This window comes from Mchenga conophoros, linkage group LG16 (assembly GCF_057382185.1).
Source record: "Mchenga conophoros isolate Kocher_MC1m ecotype Shallow Benthic linkage group LG16, M_conophoros_male_GT1.1, whole genome shotgun sequence".
Lineage (NCBI taxonomy): Eukaryota > Metazoa > Chordata > Actinopteri > Cichliformes > Cichlidae > Mchenga > Mchenga conophoros.
In genome coordinates this window covers 8,183,856-8,208,861 of record NC_140541.1, presented here as the reverse complement: position 1 = coordinate 8,208,861, position 25,006 = coordinate 8,183,856, and the positions used below count along the sequence as shown (strand labels likewise).

The 25,006-nt window shown below is 42.8% G+C and overlaps 1 protein-coding gene across 3 annotated transcripts in view; it reads right to left on the bottom strand.

Moving 5' to 3' along the window:
- Positions 1 to 94: 94 nt before the first annotated feature.
- LOC146556219 (mitogen-activated protein kinase kinase kinase kinase 4-like) overlaps positions 95 to 25,006 on the bottom strand; it is a 109,885-nt gene continuing 84,973 nt past the window's right edge. Inside the window, exons 18-32 of one of the 3 annotated variants that reach the window (XM_085249431.1) lie at positions 24,746 to 24,855; positions 23,704 to 23,864; positions 23,399 to 23,496; positions 22,479 to 22,660; positions 21,390 to 21,507; positions 20,517 to 20,969; positions 19,605 to 19,719; positions 16,325 to 16,492; positions 15,785 to 15,928; positions 7,256 to 7,390; positions 4,978 to 5,078; positions 4,667 to 4,816; positions 4,414 to 4,573; positions 3,963 to 4,102; positions 95 to 3,238 (exon numbers count right to left, since the gene is read on the bottom strand). In XM_085249431.1, coding sequence (XP_085105557.1) covers positions 3,155 to 3,238; positions 3,963 to 4,102; positions 4,414 to 4,573; positions 4,667 to 4,816; positions 4,978 to 5,078; positions 7,256 to 7,390; positions 15,785 to 15,928; positions 16,325 to 16,492; positions 19,605 to 19,719; positions 20,517 to 20,969; positions 21,390 to 21,507; positions 22,479 to 22,660; positions 23,399 to 23,496; positions 23,704 to 23,864; positions 24,746 to 24,855 — 2,319 coding nt within the window. In that variant the 3' untranslated portion in view covers positions 95 to 3,154. The remainder of the gene's footprint in view (positions 3,239 to 3,962; positions 4,103 to 4,413; positions 4,574 to 4,666; positions 4,817 to 4,977; positions 5,079 to 7,255; positions 7,391 to 15,784; positions 15,929 to 16,324; positions 16,493 to 19,604; positions 19,720 to 20,516; positions 20,970 to 21,389; positions 21,508 to 22,478; positions 22,661 to 23,398; positions 23,497 to 23,703; positions 23,865 to 24,745; positions 24,856 to 25,006) is intronic. The other 2 variants (XM_085249433.1, XM_085249432.1) reach the window with 2 other exon arrangements.

Below are 25,006 nucleotides of genomic sequence, written 5' to 3'. Positions count from 1 at the left end.
CACCTGTTACAACATGTCTGTTTTCAATGTGCGTGCGTGTACTTGGGGAGCAAACATCACCATCAAGAGAGGCCAAAGAAGGAAGGGCACAACATTGTTGTTTTAAAATTACTTTTAAAGTTTATTCAAAGAAAACAAAACAAAAAACTTTCAGGAAAATACATGACTTCCTGTCATACACAGAGAGGACATAAGTTAGAGTAGCACGGCAGAAACAGCAGAGGAAAAAACACGTTGCCTCACGTCCAAGCCTGCAAGGAACGTTACTGTAATGTTTCCATGTTGAAGCAGCGTTGTGTGAATACCTGAAATGAACAACACGTGTGTTCTTTGTTGTGGAAAAAGTTAGCAGGGGTGGGAGAAATGACAAAGAAAAATAAATAAAAACTAACGAAAGATTTAAAATATCCAATAAAAAGTGGGCTCAAAAAGCAGAAAGTATGAGTTAAAGAACTAAGATGCATTATGCTCTCAAACATAAATACCATGATGCACATTAGTGTAACAAAACATTGCCTCTGTAAACAGTTTCTCCACCTAAGGTGAGTGTAATAATATTAAACCACCGCAGTCGCATAGTTACGTTTACATAGACTTACAGAAACAACAGAAACTATTGTTAAGCTTCTCAACTAGCTCTAAAACTTAAGAATACACAATGCTTCGAGTGATTTTTTAAGTTTTTTTGTTGTTTTTATTTTTTGAAAGAAAGGATTTCCAAGTAGTGGTTCTTATAACAACAGGTTTACACGTTTTAAATGCTGCCCTCTTGGCACTTTTTCCAACACAAGCCTGCAAACGACTGATTCGTCTCAATCGGCCGAAGAGCGCGTTTCTTTCTTTAGATCAATAAGAATATTGATAATAGCCACAAATTATTTTCATGAATTCAATACAGCCACTCATCAAGGCCTTGATGCAAGAAGAGACACACACCGAGCACTACTGCACACGCAGACCTCACTGGGGCCCGAACGGCTTCTCCATACAGAGACATAAACTAAGTGACCAACAGTAACCTTATCGTCAAGGAGGGAAAACACCCAAGATAAGCTTGTTTGTGTCCTGACAAAAGGTGTGTTTGGATATGACGTCATAGATCGGACTCTCCCCTTGCTCTTCCTGTGAGCAAATGATGAGAAACATTGCAAAAAAGAAAGGAAAAAATCCAGCTGGGCAAAGATCGTCCATGCCGAAGGTTGTTGCTCAGTCTTTCGCATACAGGGAACTTCAATAACAGCTGGAGTGGGACATGAGGGGGTTAGGGAGGGGCACAAAATAGACAAACTATTCCTTCCTATAAAAAAAAAAGAAAAATGGGGATTCTCTCGTCAGTTCCTTCACAAACAGCCGAGTGAGGGAAAAATCTCTGCTCAGTGTTGCCTGTTTGGAGACACTTCATCACAGTAACACTGAAATCCAGAGTCTGAGTGCTGAATCAATAAAGGCGCGCGTGTTCTCGTTTGAACGGGAAAGCCGCGAGAAACGCTCCTCGGCTCTGACACACAGATTGCCGAAGGCTGCGAAACAAATACGGAATCGAAAAATGTACATCTGACGCAGAGGCTCTGCTGCCGCAGCTTCGACTCCAAAACCGAACACCTAGGATTGATCACTCGTGACAAGATACAAAGCAAAAACGTCATCTCATGCCTTGGACCACCACACAGTAATAAGTCTTTCTACATTCTTGACACTTAGTGCATTGAATACATACAAATGTTCTAAATGAAGCATGAAATGAGTCGAAATCATGAAATGGAAGATGGAACTCCGCCTCCTGTGCCAAAACAAACCCGCCGACCACGTGTTTACCTCTCTGCCACTTAAACCCAAAGCGATGCCGAACTGTTGACGGCACACGCGCACACATACACGTACTAAACTTTCTCATCTACATTATCTCTCGATTTTTTCCCCTCTCTCCACGTTATATCTGTTTATTCACAGCAGTTCAAGTTTCTCGAGTTAAGATCAGGTCGTCATGCTTCCCCGCCGCCGGTCCGACACGACAAAAGTTCCCAAAGCTTTATTTGTACATAGACACTTTATTTAATATTTTGGATCACACCCGCATTGCATTCTTTTCATACGGACACACCTTACACTTCTGTGGTTTTAGAGCAAGCAAGTTGTGTAGGTGGATGTGTGTGAATGATTAAAAAAACAAGGTAAAAGACATGTTTAACTCCACATAGTTACACTTATCTTCAAGGAATAATAATGATTCAAAAAATACTATTCTGAAATCCATCACCTACACCAACTCTCTCCGCCCTCCCCTTCTTTTTAAAGCGCCTGTCCGATACAACACTATACTTAAACCACACACACGCACGCACACACCCTCATGTTTGAGTCCTGTCAACCTGACCTTTGTGGTAAAAACCTTCAATATTAGGTCCCTTTCTCATGCTTGTCACTGAGCCTCCAGCTCATTGGACAAACCAGCATGTTAGCAGTAGGTGGACCAAACAGAAGTACACACACACACACACACACACACACACACACACACACACACACACACAACTGTAGCATTAATACAACACACTCTAGAGCCCCACCAGCCCCACGCTCACAAGAAGGGGCGGATGGTGGGAACATGGGGCAAAGGGGGGGACTCCCTTACAAGAGGCAGACCTGCAGAAGGTAGTAGCAGTGGTAGTAAGAACAATAGCGGTAGCAATAGTAGTAGAAGACCTCAAGCTTACTAACCAACCCGGGAAAGGATGCAGAGGTACAAAAATCTATCCCATCGCAATGCATCCGATGAGCACCAAGAAAACTGAGAGGGAAACAAAACGTTGCTTGCCCCTCCCTTTTCTTGAATTCACATTTACAGTATTACTACTTCCTTTCATTTATTAACCTTTGATTTCATTATATAAGCCGTCGCTTCGGATTTTACGGAAGGGACCGACGACTTGACCGTCTGTCTCTGCGTCGCAGGCAGACCCAGCAAGGCTGCAGCTACAGGGCGTTGCTGTCGACTGCTCCAGACGGCTGGTAGGTTGCTGTGTTTGTTCTCGTTTGGTTGTCCGAGGGCTGACAAGACATCAATGGTGGTTTTCTGAGATCCAGTGTTAGAGAGAGGGGGAGGACAATGAGGAAGATGAGGAGAAGGAGGAGAAAGAGGGCAGGCCGTGGACCTCTACCAGCTCAGCAGGTTGCTTCGGCCCAGAGTCATGAAGTACACCTGGCTGGAGCCTCCAGAACGTACAGAGGCGAAAAACACCTGAGGAGACAAAGTGAGATTTTACTGCTCAGCACAATCTGAGCACAAATGTTGTAACTGAAAGTGCCGGTGATTAAATACAGTGTTAAAAACCCCTAACCTTTAAATATATATATATATATATATGTATACACTTGTATATATGAATATTCAAATAAAATTATCTGGGGAGGTCTTAAATGATTTCACAAGTCACTAACACTCAGAAACAAAACTCGGGTGGTTAAAAGTTTCTTCATTCATTTGTCATATGTTACCGTACTCTAAAAGTTCCCATTATTTACCGCACATGCTGTCAAAAATACAGACCCACAAAAAGAGAAAAACAGTCCAAAAAAAGAGAGAAGAGAAACTAGAGCGGCCTTAAGTTACTTCCACAGCTGAGTCAACAGAAATTGTGCAAACAAATTTGATGCCAGGATTTAGCTTCACAGCTAACCTGGCACATCTGATGTAGGTAGTCACTGTGTGTTTGCATGTAACTGAAGACATAAGGGGAGCCTTTTTCATGTTTCATCACTTAAAATCTGTAAACAAAATCAGTTTGATTTTAAAAGATGCTTCTCAGATGGCCTGCAGTCAAGTTGGAGGAGCTGGTCTTATTTGCTTGGAGGAGGGTTTTCTTGTGTTTTATTTTTATCGAGCAAACACAAAGTTGACTAATCCCAAAGATGTGCACGAGTCGGTTAGGTCACTGGCAGCGGTGCTGACATGCCAATCTCACCTTGTCATTTCTTTCACAGAGGAACTTGAGTCGCTGAGCTCTCTTGTGCATGAAGACGCCGTCCAGGTGACCGGTCTCCACAGAGCGGATCTCGATGGCCTTCTCGCCCCAACCCATGATTTGGTTAGACCGAATGTAGGCTGTGAAGAGATGTTTTAGTTAGTCTACGGATATCTAACTATTTAAAAACAAGACGAAGAAAATGTTAAATCCCTAGACCAGAGGTGTCAAACATAAATGTGCTAAAACAATCGACTTGTTGATGATTTTTAATCATTAAAAGAAAAAAAGCACCACTTTAAAAAAAAAAAATCAGGTGTAAAGGTGTAGGTGCAGGGACACTTTAGCTCTTGGACGGTTGTGAGGCAAAAAGGCTGGGCAACACTGACCTAGACAGACAAGAAAACATTATAGGGCAGGTGTTTGTGTAGCTTTTCACCCAGTTACTCACCCACTGAGGTGGGCATCTCCCCCCACTGCAGCACCACGTCCTTGGTGATGCGTCCGTAGGTGTTGACATAAACACCCTCGTCCTCGTAGCACACGAGCAGTTCAATGCCATCAGTGTTAGGCAGAATGATGATCGCGTGAGACTGGATGCTCGTCTGGATCTGGAGGAAAAACAACAGACATTATAAGAGTGACTCCTCTTTTAACACATACAACAAACGAGCATGTGCGTTATTTTACAGCTGTGTTCTTACGTGTGTGGGCAGGTAGATGTCGTAAACGGCCCCAGAGTCGACATCCACGGCGTGAAAGCCTGAGTACGAGCCATAGATTACCTTTAACCTCTGACCTTCCTCCACAGTCAGGTCAACCAGCAGCGGCTTATGCACCAGATCACCGAAAGACTGAGGCGCACACAGATCAGAAATCTTAGTCTTTCAGCTTAATATCAGTAGATAGTTGCCAAAACACAGAGATGATAGATTGCTATCATTTGGAAAAGAAAAAACACAAAGAGCACAATAACAAGCAATAGCACCAACAACTAGCTGGCCGGTTTATTTACCTTGAAGGCCATGAATTTGTGGTAGGGCTTGGGTGCCCAAGCGTAGACCTCCACAGAGTTCTTCAGAGCCAGAACCAAGAATTTGATCCTTTCATATTTCACTGGGGAAATATAAATCTGAATAAATCACTTAAAAATAGCATGATTACCACAGGGCAGGAGAGTAGTGTGGGCTCATCTCTGTTTACTAACTTAATATTGCAACAAATGGAGGGAGAAAGTTATTATTTTAACTGATGTTTATTTGGGTTTAATCTGAAATATTCACAGCAGTTTGTATTGCACCACAGAAACAACAATTCCTGGCATCTTAAAAAGAAAACGGTTAGCCCAGAATGCCTGCACAATTAAATTAACAGAAAGTGCTGCTTTCAGCTTACATCTATGTAGAATAAGATAAATGCCCTCTAAACCCAACCCCGGTACAAGCTTAATTTTTGCAAACCATCTGAGGAACACAGTTAAATGTGCACTCTCAGCTCTTTTCCCCTACGTCCACATAAACCCACTGTTTTGGCAACAGTGTTACAAATGTTACTTTTCCAATATTGATTTTCTCATCATTGCTGCAAAGCCCTGTACTTTCCACAAGTGCTGATTCAAGAAAATAATGAACATGCATGAATAAAGCTGTTGGACGGGAAACGGATTCCTCAGCCAACAGCTCTGATCACTACATAGGAGTTTCCAACAGGAAGTGCCAGTCTTCGCAAAGCAATAAAATCATGAATGACATTCTGAGTTTTAGACAGGAAGGTCTACTTGCATGTCTTCTCAGATGCTTTTACCACATTATTACTTAATCAAGGGTTTTCATTCTACGATTTATCAATGGCATGTAGGTTCCCGAAGCACATATCCGATTTGAATTCCTACATATGAAAAGCACAAAGCGGAAACTAAAGGCTGATATTCATAGACACTGATAGATAGACATATTTGGCAACCTTGTTCCCAATTTGTTGCAGTGTGTTTGTTGTTGTTTTGCATTGTTAAGCACTTTGTGCAGCATGGACTGTTTGGAAATGTGCTATATCAGTGTCCAACTCCAGTTCTTGAGAGCTACTGTCCTGCAGCTTGAATGGCTTCTTATTAGGCCTTTGCCTTGATGGCATGCTGAACCATTTAATTCAGCTGTCTTGGAGTAGGGATGCATCTAAAAGCTGCAGGACAGTAGCTCTCGAGGACTGGAGTTGGACACCCCTGTGCTATATAAATAAACATGACCTTGACCTTTTGATCCCTGTCAATTTAAAGTTTTTGTTTTGTTGTGTTTCTTTGTATTTGTAGTTTCAATTCAATTCCATTTTATTTATATAGCACCAAATCACAATAACAGTTGCCTCAAGCACTTTATATTGTAAGGCAAAGATCCTACGATAATACAAAGAAAACCCCAACAATCAGACGACCGCAAAACTAGATGAACAAGAACTTTGGCGACAGTGGGAAGGAAAACTCCCTTTTAACAGGAAGAAACCTTCAGCAGAGCCAGGTTCAGCGAGAGCCGGCCATTTCCTGTGAGTGGTTGGGGGTGAGGGGAGGTAGACAGGTCAGAGATTTCTCCTGTGACATTTAATTTTAGTCTTCATGACTCAGAAAAATTTGGGAATCACTTTATTTATTTTATTAATTATTAAAGCACTGAATAATTAAAAAGTATTATGTACATGGATCTGTTCTGTTCAGAAAGCTGCATAGCTACAGCCAACTTCCCAGAAGAGAGTAACCTCTCCTAGTAGTTCACAGAGTTTTACATGAGAATGAGCATCTGTCTGTGTTAAAACTGGTGGGGAGAAGCTGCTTGTTTTGCAGGCAGTGAGCTAAGAGGTGGCTGTGACCAATATCAGGGACCAGTTATCATGTCTACAGCTGCCAGCAGGTTTCTAAGTAATTATTCAATCAGTAAAAACTATAGATTCTACTAATCCCTTTTGTCCTTGTCAGATTGTCTCTTTGTTCACTGCACGTTGGCCTCTTGGTTTTCTTTTTGTGACTTTGTGTATTTTGCAATCTAGTGAGTGGGTCAGTTAATAGTTTCATTTAGGAGTGGTGTGCAAGTAACCCCCCATTAGGTGTGAAGTCAGTAAAAAAACAACACCAGTCCCTGCTGTGATCTCCACACACACTGTCCCCATGCACTTGCACTTTTGCACTGTGGAAGGCCCTTATCTCAAACTTACCACCTTGGTAGTCTGTTATGAGTATTTATGCTCATAAATACAGTGAAATCTTCCCAAACTCTTAAATGCAACATGTCCTTTTGTGATAAACGTACCAACTTTGTAGTGGACGCATCCCTCCAAGTCTCCTACGGTTGTCCAGCCTTGTTTCTTCTCAACCTCTGGGTCATTATGCAGAATCTTATTCCTCAGCCAGGACAGGTAGTATACACGGAGCTTGTTCTTCTTACCTGTAATTGATTGAGAAACACTGAAGTAAAGAAGAGCAAAAACAAAATGTAAGAATTGCTATGCGGTTGATCTTATCAGAGGCTCTGAGAAATGTCTGAAGCTGCTTGAAACTCATGAGGTTGTGTGTGTGTGTGTGTGTGTGTGTGTGTGTGTGTGTGTGTGTGTGTGTGTGTGTATATAGAGGAATTTTGCACCATCCTACAAAATAATTTCAGGTTGGCAGCATTTCTGCATCAAATCTTGATGGAACAGCCTTTTTCAGTTGCCTTAAGGTCTGAACTTTGACTTGACCATTTGAAAACATGAATTTAGTTCTTTTTAAGTGATTCTGTTTGTTTATCTTGCACCACTTAACCTTTCTAAGTTTCAAGTCATGGACTGTGGTTCTGATTTTCTCCTGTAAAATGCTTTTTCTAATTTTTTTATTCATGATTCATTCAACGACTCCAGAATTTGAGGTAAAAAAATAGCCCTAAACTCAGACATAATCCAAATCTGTTGCCCTTACTGTATATATGATCACTTATGGTCCCTTTTTCCCATATCCCACTTACTAGCACATACCAACTAGGGCTGGGTATCCCACTGATTTCTAGAATCGATTCGATTCCGATTCACAAGGTCCTGAATCGATTCGATCCACGATTCGATTCGATTCGAATCTGGGAAATTTTGCCTCAGACAGTCAGAAATATTATAATTCAGATCAGTACATTTACATATTTTTGTATCTATAAAAGGGAAGCTGACACTTTCCAGACTTTATCAAAGGTGTGAGCATCACAGCAGATGCCTTTGTGTCAAAGTAGCTGAAGATAAAACACAGAAAAACATGAAGGTGATTTTCCTGGCCTGGAATTTTATAAAAATATTCTGCAGTAGATCAAAAACGAAAGAAAATCTTTAATCAACTTATGAACATCACCTCTGACGTTACAGCGGTTTCATTAGAGACACAGCGTTTTGTATTTTGTATAATTTTTAAAATTTTAAATTTGTTCAGAAGCCTGTTGAACGGCAGAAATTAGGTTTTCTTTTCGGAAGTAAGTAAAAGGAAAAAAAAAAAAAACATCGGCCGACAGCGCTGTAAATAACGGTAGACTTGTGCGTAACAAGCAAGCAAATAATACAGAAAACAGATTTTTAGATGGGAAACTGTTCTTGAAGTACAGAGAGAGAGAGAGAGAGAGAGAGAGAGAGAGAGAGAGAGAGAGAGAGAGAGAGAGAGCTGTGCATGAAGTGTGATTTTATTGTGGTGGAAGCAAAACAGCAAAAGTAAGAGGGAATCCATGACGATGTTTATGTGAAGCCTAGTTTGGATCTTCTTTTGCTGCTGGTTCGGTCAATATTGTTTGGAGAGAGTGTGGTGGGGCGTGGTCTGCGGTGCTGTGCAGGGAGGGCGGACGCACCTGCACGGCATTCATAATCACGCCCGCTGGGTTAAAACACAGGGACTCAGGTGTGTGTGGTTGTTGTTGTGGTGAGTGTGACTAAAAATGTGCCTTATTCTCACCACAGAGAGATCAAACTAACAGCTTTAGAATCAGCGCAAAAAGAGCGTAAACACAAAGCGTGGACCCGCCGAAACATCAGAATCAGCGAGCTGTCAGCTTTCAGCCCCGAGCGTGTCCGTGCCGTCGGGTGAGAAAGGCAACATCTCACCGATTCTGATCCGCGGGTCCGGGCTTTGCGTTTACGTCTTTGTGCAGAAGCCGTGTACCTGCTCTCATTTACTGTTTTAAATGTTTGGTGGTTGTTGAAATTTTGTGACCTTTCACCTGAGATTCTGGAATTTTGTGCAAAATACATTTATATAAAAAAATCGATTCAGGATTTTAATGAATCGATATCACGTTATCCAAGCCAGAATCGATTTTAATCGATGAATCGATTATTAAAACCCACCCCTAATACCAACCTAACCTGAAATAAAAAGTTACATTTAAGGTAAGGTGTTGTCATGATCCGGAGTTTGTGACTCCGTGTTTATGTTTTAGTAGTTATTATTATTCTGGGTTTTGTCCCCCACCTGTGTGTGTGATCTCCCTGTGTTCTCTGAGTGTTTTTAAGTCTTGTCTTCTGTCTTAGTCGTTGCTGGTTCGTCTGTGTTGTTTCCCCTCGGTCTCTCCGTATGTATTTCCCCGGACCTCCCTGCATCTTCGTTTCTGGTTTGTTTTATTAGTTTTACCCAGTTTAGGTTTCCGGTTTCATGTTCACCCACCATTGCTGTTTGTACCCACTCCTGTAAATAAATACTCACCTGCACCAGAGCTGCCGCCTTTTGGGTCCTTTCTACAACTCCACACGTCTGCCACACCGGACGTGACAGTACGAACCGGCCAGCATGGACCCTGCGGCACTCAATCCGTCCGAGGAGCTCCAGGATGACATCAGCTACAATGTGGAGATCCTCCTCGGGCTGTGGCTGGAGAATCCTCCGTACGAGCTTCGCCGCACCGTTGAAAACCGGCTACAACGGCTCTTTTCCGGCCTGCCATAGCTTCTAAAATCGCTTCCTCCGACCATGCAGGCTTTTCTCCGGCACACACCTCACCTTCTCTCAGCCACTCCTGCCTCGCTGCCCGACTCGCCGGATGTGATCTTGCCCGGCCCGTCGGAGCCAGCTGCGGGGAGGAAACGCAGATCGCGCCGCTGGCGCGCCACCCCACAGCCGGACGTTCAGGCTTCTAATTCGCCGGCTGTGGTGAGTGAGGACTCTTTTCCATTTTTGGATTGTGTGACTGTTCATTCAGGGGCGGTGTTCTGTGCGGCAGATGATTATGTGAACAGCATATCACCTGCTCAGCAGCCACTCTCAGCTCAGTTAACTGCCCAGCAGCCACTCTCAGTTCTGTCTCCAGTGTCACCCTCAGTTCAGTTTCCAGAGTCACCAGCGTCACTTTCAGTTCAGTCTCCAGAGTCACCTGCAGTTCAGTTTCCAGAGCCTCCAGTGTCACCTGCAGTTCAGGCCCCTGCACTTCCAGTGTCACCTGCAGTTCAGGCTCCAGTATTACCAGTTTCACTCATTCACTCCATGCAGGGAGAAAGTCTAATTTCAACTCAAGGTGCTTTTCATAGTTTAGCCGCCATTGGCACAGTTTGCCGCTCCAGGGCTTCCCCAGAGGCTAGGTCTCAGTCCCCAGCTGATTCTGGACCCCTGAAGTTTAAGCAGCCACCTGAGAACTGCACCATGTCAGCGTTGCCTGGGCAGAGCCAGTGCTCAGTGCATTGCCAGTCGCCTTTGTGTCAGCTAGTGGCCTCCATGACTGCTGGCTTAGTGATGACTTCTGCTGGAGGGTCCGTAGGACCGCTCCGGCCTTCGTCTCCTGTCGTCGCTGGAGGGTCAAAGGGATCCGTCCAGTCTGCAGCGCCTCCGTCTCCGGCTTCCACGCCGCCGGCTGCAGCGCCTCCGTCTCCGGCTTCCACGCCGCCGGCTGCAGCGCCTCCGTCTCCGGCTTCCACGCCGCCGGCTGCAGCCTCGTCTGGTCCAGCTTCAGAGCCGTCAGCCTCGTCTGGTCCAGCTGCAGCCTCATCATCCACGCCAGCTGCAGCCTCATCATCCACGCCAGCTGCAGCCTCATCATCCACACCAGCTGCAGCCTCATCATCCACGCCAGCTGCAGCCTCATCATCCACGCCAGCTGCAGCCTCTGCTTCAGCGTCGCCTGGCCCAGCCTCCGTGTCTTCGTCCTCGCCTGGCCCAGCCTCCGTGTCTTCGTCCTCGCCTGGCCCAGCCTCCGTGTCTCCGCCTTCAGCGTCACCTGGTCCAGCCTCGTTTGGGTCTGCAGCTAAACGGGCACTTTCTAGGCCACTGGCCAGGCGCCATCGCCGTCGTGGGCGGCCCCCAGACTCCCTTCACCTGAGTCTCCACCGTTGCCTTCCGCACGGTCGGCCCCCTGAACTGTGTCCATTTCGGCGCCGCTGCCTTCCGCGCGGCCGGCCTCCGGACCTCCATCGCCTGGGTCACCGCCGTTGCCGACCGCACGGTCGGCCCCCTGAACTGGTTCCACATCGCCGCCGTGGCCTTCCTCGCGGCCGGCCCCCGGACCCCCTTCGCCTGAGTCGCCGCCGTTGCCTTCCGCACGGCTGGCCCCCGGACCAGTGCTGTCGTCGTCGCCGTTGCCTTCCTTACGGTCGGCCTCCCGGACTGTTTCCACGTCGCTGCCGTTGCCGTCCGCACGGTCGCCCCCCTGAACTGTTTGGACTCCTGTGCTGTCGGCCCCCTGAACTCTTCTGTTTTGGACTCCATTTTCTTGGCTATGGTGTATTTCATTTCATTGTTTTTTGGTGCTGGACTCGTGTTTTGTTTTTTGTCTTTCTGGTGCTCCTGTTTTGTTTTGCCTCGATTATATAAAAATACAGCTGTGATATTAAGAAAACTTTCTCCTGCATCTGTGTCACTTCATTTATGACCAAATTCTTGAAGAGCACACAAGAACATGCATGTCTTTTATGTCTGCATGGTGGAGTTTTAGAGTTTCAAACATGTCTGGACTGAGGCCTTGGCTTTGCTTTGCAGTGGATTTTCCCTTTTTTCCTCCAAACACAGCGCTGTGCACGCCTGCCAAAAAGTTCAACTTACATATTATCTGATTGTGGAACAATACAATTGATCTCTGGCTTCAGACACGTAGCAATGGCAAAATGTTTTATATTGTGGTAAAGTTAACAAAGATTATATATAATATAATGATACCCAAACATTTCTGTGAGCTAGTTCTCGTTCTCCTTTGTGCAGGACAGCATGTCGTGTTGTTGATCTGATTTTCTACCAGATCTTAGGAAGAGCAGAAGTAGCCCTGAATTATTCGGACAATCTGTCTTATTGAGAATTAATGAACATGAAATTTTCATTTAAAACCTGCATTTTGTCTACCGTTAAAATTTGTTTGATGATCTGAAACATGCAAGTGTGACAAATATACAAAAAAAATAACAAATCAGGAAGGGAGCCAGTACTTTTTCATGGCTCTGTAATGTGCCTTTATTTATAGGGATGTGGAAACTTTTACAATCCACACTTCCAATCTCATACTCCTAACTTGAATATTATCCAAGATTCACGTCCCTTTTTCAGCTAAAGCTGTGAGTAATCACTCAAGAGCTTTTACTAGTAAGTGTTTGTGTTATGAGTTTAGTCAGAATGTGTTTATAATAGTGGATTTATGAAGACCCAGTAACATTTTGCAGAGTAATGAGTGCTGAAATCTTGGTAATTTTCTTCTGTCACACTGTCTCCTAGAAATCTACTGCAAATCAGTTACATGGAAGAACGTTTCCGTCCATCATGGAAATCTCAATTGTGTGTCAATGTTACATAGCATGCACATACATGACGTGGTTTCAGCTAACAGAGTTTTACTCAATATCCTTTTCACTCAGATTATCTGTTGTGTCATTTCTGTGCATTTGGGAAATTGTGAAAGGAGAAGTACGACTGCGGGTGCTCTTTCAATGTGCGAAAGTAGAAAGCAGACTAGAAAACGACGGTCAAACAGATACTGAGCAGACTAAGCTGAACAAGCAGAAAAGTGAAAATTTTTTGGCCACATAATGTACAAACTGAAGTATTGTGCAAAAGTCTTGAGCCACCCCTCATTTTTTAAATATTTTACTTCCAAGCAGCCAAATTTTTCACTTTTACTCCTTAGTCATAAAAGGCTGATTGGGTATTGTCATCACCCCGCTAGGCAGGCAGCAACGACACCCAAGTCTGTGAAGGCGATAACTCAAGATAAGGCAATGTAGGAGCTTCAAATGTATACCATAGGTGTAGCTGCTAAAACTCTCAGACGACTTTGAATCTCAGTGATCTTGACCTCAAGGTCAGAGGTCAAGTTCTCTGGAAATCTTGTAAATGCAATTACCTGGAAACAAGACAATGTAGGATTTTGAAATTGCTGCTTTGCTGAGTTTGTTTGTTGAGCTACTTATCACTGGTCGGTGAATCATTCAAGCATGAAAAAAGCATTAACTCCTGGGATGTGCCAGTGTTGTGTCTAAACATAAAAGACAGCTTTGCAAAGATTCAATTTTAAATAGTATCTTTTGTCACTAGAAGCTGAATCCAGGAAAAATGAATACAATGAAACACAACATAAAATGGTTTGGCATAAAATATTTGACAGCAGAAATTTCTGGAACAATTTCGCCTACTTCCAAGGTGCATGGACCAACGCGTTTCGAAACGCATTAGTCAGTCAATAAAGTTGTTGCTCTTTGATAAAATATTTGACGAAAAATATTTTTTCATCTACAAAGTGATTCTTAAGAGTGATTACCTGAAAACTTGACAAGTAGAGAACAAAAGAATTTGCAGATAGCTGAAAGTCAAGTCTTTAAGAAACAGGAAAAAAGGCCAGCAAAACCTGACACAGGACCTGAAAGATGTATCTGGACCTCCAGCTGATCCATCTATTCTACAATGAAGCCTCACCAGCGGTCTCAGTGGAAGTGTGGCTGTCAAGAAGCCACTCTTAAGGACAAATTATACAAGAACTGGACTGAAAATCAGTGGAAACAGGTCTGATGGAGAGATAAATATAAATTTGAAAATTTTGGTCCAAATCATCATCATACATACAGAAGAGTTGAGGTAAAAATGAAAATACCACCAGATTTTCAACCACAATGCAATATGTTAAACATTATTGGCAGTGACTTCACTTTTTAGCACACTGCCAATGCAGTAAAAGCATAGCTGGACAAAAAAACACAATGAAACACTATCAGTCATAGCACGTCAACATCATTAAAGCAGTGTGGTATCAACTTGAGAGAGAGAGAGGTGGCCAAAGAAGAGCTTTGAATGTCCTTCAAGAAGCCTGGAGAAGAGTTCAGACTATGTTGAAGAATAATAGGCCGCCTACAGGGAGGAGGTGGATCGTCTGGCTGAGTGGTGCGACACGAACAATCTACTGCTTAACACCGAGAAGACCAAGGAGCTCATCGTGGACTACAGGAGGAATGCTGGCCCACATCCACCCATCTACATTAAAGGGACGGCTGTGGAGCGTGGGAGCAGCTTCAAGTTCCTGGGAGTCCACATCTCCGAGGATCTCATCTGGACGACCAACTGCTCCAAGCTGGTCAAGAAGGCTCACCAGCGCCTCTTCTTCTTGAGGACTCTGAGGAAGAACCACCTGTCCTCAGACATCCTGGTGAACTTCTATCGCTGCACCATCGAGAGCATCCTGACCAACTGTATAACAGTCTGGTACGGGAACTGCTCTGCCTCGGACCGGAAGGCGTTGCAGAGGGTCGTGAAAACTGCCCAGCGCATCGCTGGAGCACCACTTCCTGCCATAAAAGACATCTACAGGAAGCGGTGTCTGAAAAGGGCTGGGAAAATCATCAGAGACCCCAGTCACCCATCACATGGACTCTTCACCCTCCTGCCCTCTGGGAGGCGCTACAGGAGCCTCCGGACTAAGACCACCAGGTACCGGAACAGCTTCTTCCCCACAGCTGTCAGACTCCTGAACTCTGCCTCCTGACATCTGACCCACGTTAAACTCATGGACAGAACATACACACACCCACAACCACCTGCACACACACACACACACACACAATGGACAACTGTACCCTCAAACACACAATAATAACATGGACTGAACCACCACTCACAAGCACTAGCACTTTATATACCTCTGTAGAAATTATCCACACCCTCACTTATCTTACCTGCACTACTGTATAGCTCTGTATAAATAATCATTCTGTACATACGATAATTTTAATTCTACAACTGTTTATAACTTGCATAGGTCATATTTCTGTATAGCTTTCATATTTATATCCTGTTCATAGCCTGTACATAGCTTGTACACCACTACAGCCTGTACATACTTATAGTTATACATTATTTTTTACATTACATTATTATGTGTACATTATAACATACCATAATAGACCCATATTTTGTACCCTCATACCTATAACAGACCCATTTCTGTAATATACTCACATATCTATATTATTGCTAATATATATTTGTAATATATCTATATCATGGCTAAAGCACTTCTGGATGGATGCAAACTGCATTTCGTCGCCTGTACTTGTGACATGTCCAATGACAATAAAGTTGAATTCTATTCTATTCAATTCTAATAGGTGGTCAGATTAAATACTAATTTCTGAGGCTACTTGAAAACGTATATACTTTGTTTTCACATCTTTTATCATTACACCTAATTCCAATTTTCCTAGCAAAATATAATGAGGGGTGGCTCAAGGTGTTTGTCGAGCACTGTACTTTCAAGGTAACTCTGTGTGCAAGTTTGTGCTTTATACTGCACAATTTTAGACGTTGGTTTCAGTCCATCTCTCATCGGTTCCTAATTCTAGTTGCACTAATCAGGGTGCTTAAAGTGTGCCTGTCTGTGTACCTGATATAGTGACCAAGACATTGAGTCCTTCCAGGACGTCCATCTGCTGGAAGCGTCGGCGGTTAATCAGAGGGTAAACTTTCCCCTGACCACTGCGATCCAACAGCATCAGGCCGCTTTCTGTTCCCACCAGTAAGTTCACTCCTACACACAAATGCACAAACATGCCCATAAGGATAACGTCCAAAAAAAGCCACTGAGCTCAACTGGAGGTCTGCTGCTTGGCCTGACGGCGCTAATATGTGGCCTTATTAGAGCTTTGCTGCCACCATGTGGTGAAGGCCTTTATAACTACAACTTCTGGTAAAAAGCTGGACTTTGATGAATGTTAATACAAATACTTAAACATTGGCACAACAAATTTACCTTTAATAATAATTTACATCAAAAAAATCCTTATTAAATAAGTAGCATTTTCTTTAAGAACCCATTATCCCCCCACCCCCACCCTGTTATTCAAAGTGACATCATAGTCTGATCAACTGATGGGTAATTATTTTAAAGTATCCTTTCTTTTAAGCCCTATCTTTTTGTTCTTACCCCAGAGGGCAGCGCAAAGAATCTCAGAGTTGAACCTCTTCTTGTATTTGCGGATCTCTGGGGTGTCACTCTGAGGGCGGGTGTTGACCGGATTGACGTTGACCACGGAGCCCTTCCGGGATGGATCTGCTCTCAGTGCCTCTGCCAGCCGGGCATCGTTCCCATAGCCTAAAAGGTCAAAGGGAAGGGCTTAGGTAGGATGGCGTAGGATTGTAGAGTTTACCGAACGGGGTGAGGGTCAGTCACATGATCAGCATTAGAAAGCTGTGTTATTTGTGATATTTAAGAATGGAATATCAATATTGTGTGATTGATGTACATTTTATATTACTGTGAATAATTGGTCATGTTGTAAGTATGAAAGTTTGGAATGGGATACAGAAATATAAATATCAATGTAATGATTCCCACTACTGCTCCGCTCAAACCAGTAAAAAAGGGAGCTGATGTGAGTTTTTATGGTGTCTGTTGTGGATTACTCATTACCCGGCTCTCTTACATGCATTTGGTTCTAGATTCAGGCATCTGTAGGAAAACTTAACTGCCTCAAATCAGTGATTAAATGCTGACTGAACAATCTAGTATACTTAAGGGGGTCAATGGCTGGTCACCAGCTGCATCAGGTGAGGTAATGGCTTAAGATTTGGCCTTGACGATGAGAGAACAGGGCTGTAGTGATAAGAAAGCTTTGTTTGTTAATGACGATAGCTAATGAACTCTATGACCTGAGTGAAACAGAGTCCAACTCTTTTTGTTTGTTAATGATAATGACATTTTCATGTGCTCAGCCTCTTTACTCCTTGAAAAGAAGAAGCTGTGTTTGTCAGAGCTTCTGTGTATCTGAGTGCAAGTTTGCAGCTGTGGACACTGGCGGCTAGTCAGACGAAGTCAAAACTGAAGCGGTGGGTTTAACCTAGAGGAACGGTTTTCAGAGAGCCACCACTGGGGGTGGCTTGGGGACGAAAGTTGTGTCGAACTTGGTTGTTAATAATGATGAATGATAATCATCAATTAAATCAGCAAAGATAAACAACCAAAAGCTTCCTAACAATGATTTTTAGCACACTAAAATTCAAGTAAGATCTCTTTGTTTCACTTATGATTACTGAAAGAAGTGTGTTGGACAATATGAACCTCTTTTATGACTTTTGGAGGAGGAAATATGAGAAAAAGTCCCAGTCGTCAAGAAGATATTAATATTAATTCCCATTGCAGCCATTTATATGTTCATACTACCGCTCACCTGGCCAAATGCTTATTCAGCATCCAGGGAAAGACCAGCACTTGAAAATGTTTATTGTAAACTACAATAACTCAGTTATATTATTTTAAACCAAGCCTTAATTTCTGAAGCAGATCTCCATGTATTAATCTCTTTAGTGTTGATTATAGTTGATTATGGTCAATCACACACCTACTGCCTCAAAGACCTCACCTTTAGGCAAAGTCGATTTTGCAAAGCTCCTCATTAGTAGTTTTTTTTATCCTCTTTCAGTCCTTCTTCTTTTTCCAGTTGCTCTCATTAATGGTCATTAAAGCAGATCATCTGCTCATCATCTCACCCTGTCCCTTTCATCATCCTCTGTCACACCAAGCTTCTGCATGTTCTTCACTACATCTTTCTCTCAGATTTTTCTCCCCTGCTGGCAGATGCATCATTTCTCCGATATATCCACTCTCCCTCCTCTACATATCTCCAAACATCTCAGCCTTGCCTCCAAACTGCTCAACATGAGCTGTCCCTCTTTCATATTTAGTGTTTTGGATGAATTTCACTAAACTATTATTATATTTTTTTCATTATTATCTTGATTCAGTTGTTTAATAACTGTACTAATAGTTTACCAAAATTCATCCGAATGACTAAAATGTCCCAAACATTTGTAAATTGTCAGAAAAGTAAAGAAAACCAGCCGTCAGTCATCATATGAGTCAACTGTTTGAAAGCTCACAGACTAGGGCTGGGCGATATGGCCTAAAATCAATATCATGATAAATTGAGCAGTTAACCTCGATAACGATGATTGGACGATAACCACCCCAAGTGCCAAAAAAACAAACGTTTTTTTTTTTTCATTTGATGGGGCTGTGGCAGGCAGCATAGTTCCTCCAGTTATTTTGATAATATTATTCCCCCCAGACCTATTCATTGCAATTATACTATTACCACTTTAAAGGACTGTAAAATGTCACTGAAAATAAATGAAGACAATAGTAGTAAGTACTTTTAGTGGTTAAGATTTATTAACTGAACAAAATAAAAAGTGTAGGACACAATATGTAACCATGCTCTCTAAAAAATGTATATCCCTTGTAAACAAAATAGTTTAATAATAAATATTATTTATTAAGAGGTTGGTTGTGTTACCTTGACTTGACACAACAGTCTTTTTGCAGAGTTTACATTTAACAATTTTTTGATCAATATCATCCTTGTTGAATCCAAAATGTTGCCAAACGATTGATGATGCATTTTTTTGTTAACAAGCGTCTCCTCTTCCTCCTCCACCAGCTCTACCTCCGTCGCTGCTGCTTCAACATTTAAATCGTCCTCCATTTGTTCACCCGTGTCTCGTCTTGTTACAGGTAGTAGAGTCATGTGACTCCACCCCGTCAAGTCTGTAACGTAGCACAGCGTCTTAAAGGGACATGAACATCGCCAACCTGCACATGCCTTTCCTTTTTTTTTTTTTGAATACCGAATTTACCGACATGGGCAAAATGACGTCGATGAGAGTCACGATCGGTAATGATAAATTTTTGATATATCGCCCAGCCCTATCACAGACTCAAGTCCCAATCTGAACAGCTAAGGAATTTTTGCTATCATATTTTGAGGCACCTGAACTCCACGTGTGAGCATGAGATCAGTGGTGCAGCTCAGTCAGGGAAGCACTCTGGGATTTCTCTTTGGATGTACTCAGAAGGGCTGTTCCCTCCTGAACGACAGTCAAACCTCAGAACTGCAGCTTCTATTCCAATTCAGTGACTTTGAGTTGTGAGTAAAAAGTTGGCTTGTGTCAGAATTGAAGTCATTGTGTTTGAGCTTTTCCAGAGTGACAACTTTTCCTCATAGTTTGTTCAAAGTTTGATTCAACAACCAGAAATGCTTTTTGGATTTGTCTTATGCCTGCGGTAAAACATCTAGTTAGGCTCTTCTCAGTGGGCCTAAGAAATAATTCTTTGACTCTGGAGCCTGCAGACCTTTATTGTGACCTTTATCCCCGTGTCATCTCTCACGGAAGTGTTAATTTAACCTAAGTTGACAAAGTGACCTTACCGACATTGTTGAGGGCACTGCCGGTGGATGGAGAGACCTGGAGAAGTCGTGGGTCAATGAACGGAGTGAAGGAGGAAGAAGACTTGTGCTTCTGCATGTTGTTACTAGACTGGCTCTGCAAAGAAGGAGTTTTGTAAATGTTTAAGTGTTGTTTTTCAAAGACCATAAACATATGCAGATATTATGGACAAAGATAAATGGAAACACTTAACAACACAGTGAAAACACAGCCAGGCAAACTGAGGATTTTGGTATGTGTTGCATGCAAATACAGTGGACAGTCATTCAGGAGGTAAACTTATAAACAGTGAAACAGGCAAAAAGGATGATGAAGGCTAAAAAAATATGAATACTGCTGACAAAACAAATAAAAAACAATAACAACACAAAAGGGAAAAAAATGCCGTTTAAAAAGTGTTTCCTTGGAAAACATACTTGCGGTTTCACTCCTAACTGCCATGTGTGCTACCATCTATTGTCTGGAGAATGTGAGAATATAGCTTGTTTGCTGAAAATAGGCAACATCAAGGCATAAAAATTGATTTAAATGTTTTGAGGAATGCTTTTAAGACAAAAGACAACTCTGGCAAAAACAAAATAAAACAAAAAACCCCCAAAAACTGAGCTAACAGATCTGTTGCGATAATAAATATATCAAGGAGATATTCACAAAAATGCAAGCTTCCACCAACACGAGCATCTCTCTGTAGAGAGATGGTGTGTCAAAATCTGAAAAACTGAAAAAACAAACAAACAAAAAACGAGCACTCATCTTATTTATTTGAATGATTTTAGTTGTTTTGGGGAGTTACAGTGTTATAGATGGCAATAATTATAAAAGCTCCCTTTGACACTCCTGTGCAAGAAATGAATACCCTAAGCCAGTGTCTGCATTGGGACTTGAAGACATACCTCTGTGAGGATGCCAAGCTTGTCCAAGGGACTCTGTGGGGACATGGACGAGGGACTGGCAAGGCTGGAAGAGGAAGGGGAGTTGGATGCAGAGGAGGAGGGGGAGGAATGGTGGCTCTGCTGGATCAAGTCTGGGAGATGGTGGATGCGACCAGCAAAGCCATTCCTGTCCGAATGCTGTATGGGGTGATGATGGTGATGATGATGGTGGTGGGGGCTGGGGGTGTGGTGAGCGAGGCCCTGGAGCGACACCGAGCCGGGGCTCGGGGCAAAGCCTGCATGCATGCCAGGTGTCTGCGTTTGGCCTGGGCCAGGGCCCGTACGCTTTCTGTTGTCACCTGCACTCTGGAAGTAGAAAGAGGGGTACACAGCTTTGGGTCTAGATGTGTTCCTGATGAGTTCAGGGGAAGGGAAGGTATTAGCTAGAACAAAGGGTATACTAGAGCGGCTATTCTACAGGCGGAAAGAAAACTCTTGTTAGCAGTTGATTACATGGTAAGATAATACTTTCGTAATGCCCCAAAATTACTTAAACTGACCTTTTGTAGTGTGCATTGGTCCTAAATGTATGTGAAGATGACCTACGTACCTGATTCTTTTTCTGTCACCTGATCAAATGGCTTTTTAAAAGTTAAATGTCTGAAATTGTTCAACACTTCTCTGTATGCATTATTAAACTCTGTCAGCCTTTTATGCTTCATTTCTTAACACTGAGTTGCTATCCACTGGCCAAAAAGTAAGAACATGACCAACGAAACATACAAACAAAATGGATAAACTGTCGGGGTATGAACAAACAAAATGTACAAATAAAGGGAAAGCTAAAAAGTACGAGGTGAACGATTGGTTGTTCTTTTTCCGATCTCCCAGTACCTGTCTGACAATCAGCGTGCTGTCTTTGCATGGCGTTGTGCCCGCGTCACTCTCGCCCTCTTCGTGGACGATCATGGTTTTCACAGACTCCGTTTCTCCGTTACTCAGCCGAGAAGAACTGCAGGTGAGGGGAGGAGAAGTTCAACACAAACACATCATGTTTGGGCTCCAATATGGTTTTACACACCCGTGCAAGCCATGAGAAAAAGCAGCTTTATAAAAGACAGACACGGCACTCAAAGGTACTCTGCAGAGCCGAAGGTGATGGTTGCCCCGGACTTTACCCAACGAGCCAACAAACAGCTTGCCTGACAACAAATTAGCCAAATGTCCTCTGCACATAGGCTCAAAGCAGTCTCTACTGTGCTCTAGGAGGCTTTCTACATCTCGCTGTAATACAGGTGTAGGTGAATGTGCTGTCTACACCCATAATATGACTAAGTGTGACATTAGTTTAAGTCCTGTGGCATGTTGATCATCTCGGGAATCAGAATCAGAATAGTTTATTAATCCCAGAGGAAATTATGTGGTCACAGTTGCTCCAGAACAGTAAGAACAATAACTAAATGAAATGAAATAATCCAGTATATTACAAAATGTAACAGAATATAAAAAAATAGCTCCAATTATAAATATCCCAGTATATCACACAAATTAAATACATATAGTTAAAACTGAGGTGATCTTCTTATCAATACATTTGTTGTTTTCTTTGTAGAGGATATGATATTAAGAGTGTGCAACTACTCCAGTGTGTACTTGTGCTTTAGATAGTATCTGGACTTAAAGCTTAAATGTTTAATAGTAGTACAGCATTTGATTAAAGAAAATAAAATGTGATTTGACTGGTGACTGCAGACTTTCTGCTTTGTTTTATGCACACAAGGCTCCTCCTTATTTAGACAGGGCTGGTCCTGTCAGCCTGCAGGCATTACCAAGACGACTGCAGTCTGGCTTAACTTGCCTAAAAAAACTTTCAGATAAATCAAAATGCATCTCTGCTAAGCAGGAGCATAATCTCATCCATTAACCCGAACCGATGAATTCTGCTCTGAAAGTGTAAAGCCTGCAGGAACGTTGTGTACATACACAGCTCTGGAGTCCTCCGGGCCAGAGGTCGACTCTTCACCTGCCTCCTGATCCACCTCTTCATCGTCATCTTCGTCAGTGGTGTCCGAGTCTTCACTGGAGGATGAAGGGTAATCTGTCACCTTATTTGGGGGGCGAACATCATCCACGGCACGCAGTTCTTTGGCCAGAGCCGTCAGGTCCTAGAAGCCGAGACATAAAAAGTGAACCGTGTTTTAATGTGTTCAGTCATTCTTGCTCTGCTGATGTATTGTCCGTTCTTCATCACTGCATATTACATGCAAATAGCAAGGGGCACTACGTAAGATTTGCTGTTAATCTTGCTTAAGAAACGCAGGAAAGAGAAAGCTGCTGGAGAAGAAGAATGGTTATAGATGTGCGCCGGCCAATGAGAAACCAACGGAAGAGCAAAGCCAAAAGAGAAAAAAGAGATGACTCCAGAGCAGTACAGCTGGTGCTCCTCAAGCTACAGTAGGTAAGGTTAGTGGATTAATTCTAATAATGAAACAGTTGTTAGAGCTGCAAAGATGAAAAATTAAACCAGCTCAGAAAAAATAGTTAATTTATTAAGTTAAGAGAAGCCATGAGTTAAAAAGACCACCGCTGAGGAAGAGACCGCTGAGAAGAGAATGCGAATAATACGTGCAGTAGACCCCTTCAGCCAATAAGCTCAATCCAAAGATAAAACAAGCATTTCTTAGCCTGAGCAGACCAGTCAGTTTATTTTCATTCATATACCCACACACAAAAAAGACTCAAGCAGCAAGATCCCTGTCACAATTTGTTAATAATCACACTCTCCATCTATCTAACAGCAACTAACTGGACGCAACACGTAACAGTCACCACGCACACAGAATTTAACTAAACCCATCCCGCCTAGTGAGCTACTGGCTAGTCAGCTCCGGGTCCACTCTCACCGCTGATCTGTTCGGCCTGAGCACGTCCCTCCTCTCCTCTGGTTTTTTCCCAGCATTCTCTGGCCGCTGGAGGGGTGAACCCTCCGATTTAGAAGAGGCTAAAGGAGGTGGAGGTGATAAGGTCAGCATGTTGGAAAATGTTGGAATAAAATCTACACGTTTAACTAATGTTGTTAGTGATTTCACCTACATGTTATTACACACTTTAGCACAGCTATTTTTTGAGGTGATTTTTTAGTTGTTTGTTTTGTCCACCTCCTGCATGTTTCTAATTGCTGACTTGGTTAACATATGTGTGAACTCACAGCGGGCCCTGAACCTCTCTCCTGAGCCACAGTGAGAACTGGGCTGAGAGCTGGAGTTACTGGAGCTGCTAGAGGAACTGGAGCCTCCGCTGCCAGTATTACTGGTCGTTCTGGGAACCAGTTTCTCCACTCGTTCCCACAGCAGCCGAGGCTCCGCTGCACTGCAGAGGCAACAGAGTCAAGAGAGTCAGGTAAACTATCATAGATATAGAAACTTTTAAACAGCAAATTAAAATGTTATAAATAGAGCACAGCTAATTTAACTTCTTAAATTTGCTAATTATTACTGACATGTTATTGGATTACAGTTAAAGTTCTTAATGAGCAGTGTAAAAACGCTAAACACTTGAAATTACAGAAAGCCAAGAGTTTTAGATATTAAAAACAGCACTGCAGGGTAAAGAGGAAGGAAGAGAGATGGCACTCCATGAAAAGGTTTGTGGTTTGAAAATAGAGACACACATTTACACACAACTATAGAAGTAGAGACAACAAGGTTAGACAGCTAGAACTATTACATAAAGCCTCCCACACAACTCCGCAGACTGAGACTGCAACAGCACAGACAGTGAAGACGCTGAATTAATTTGTCAGATCAGATCCATCACTAAATGAAGTGTTTTTGCACAGCCTTTGTGAAAGTCTTTTCTTTCTGGATGTCTTTGTAATTGCAGAGTTGAAAACAGGAGACTGGATTCAACGTGCTCTGAAGCACATTGAATCCAGTCTCCTGCTTAAGACACTGGTGGAGTGCCACAGGGTACTATTCTGGGCCCAGTTCCTGTCGTTTAACGAATTATATTTTTGTTATTTCAAAGAAGACTCACGTGTCATACTACACAGATGCTTTTTAAAAATAGCAAGCTTGGCTTTTCTTTTCTAAATATCACATATCTAGAATGTCAGCCATATCGTTTAAAGGGCACGTTTCCAAATTTTGGAAATGAAAAAAAAAACAACAACAAAGACTGCAAGAAGAAGAATGCAGTAGTAAAGCAAAGAAAGGAAACACATTTACACAACACAGGTTACTAAAGTTTACCTGGCAGCATTGTGTTGTGCTGCGTGGCTGCTGTGTACGGCGTTGCCAAGGTGATGAGGCGAATCTCGCCTCGGCAACACTGGTGACCTTGATGTAGTCCTGACGGGAACCTTTTCATGATAAAAACAGTAACCAGCTTACAAATACACACATTTTAGGCATCGATGTGCTGCCATCTGCCCTGAATATGCAAATCACATATTTTTAAACTTCACCGTCACATGAGTGTGTCACCATTTTAATCCACTGGAAAACTTCAGA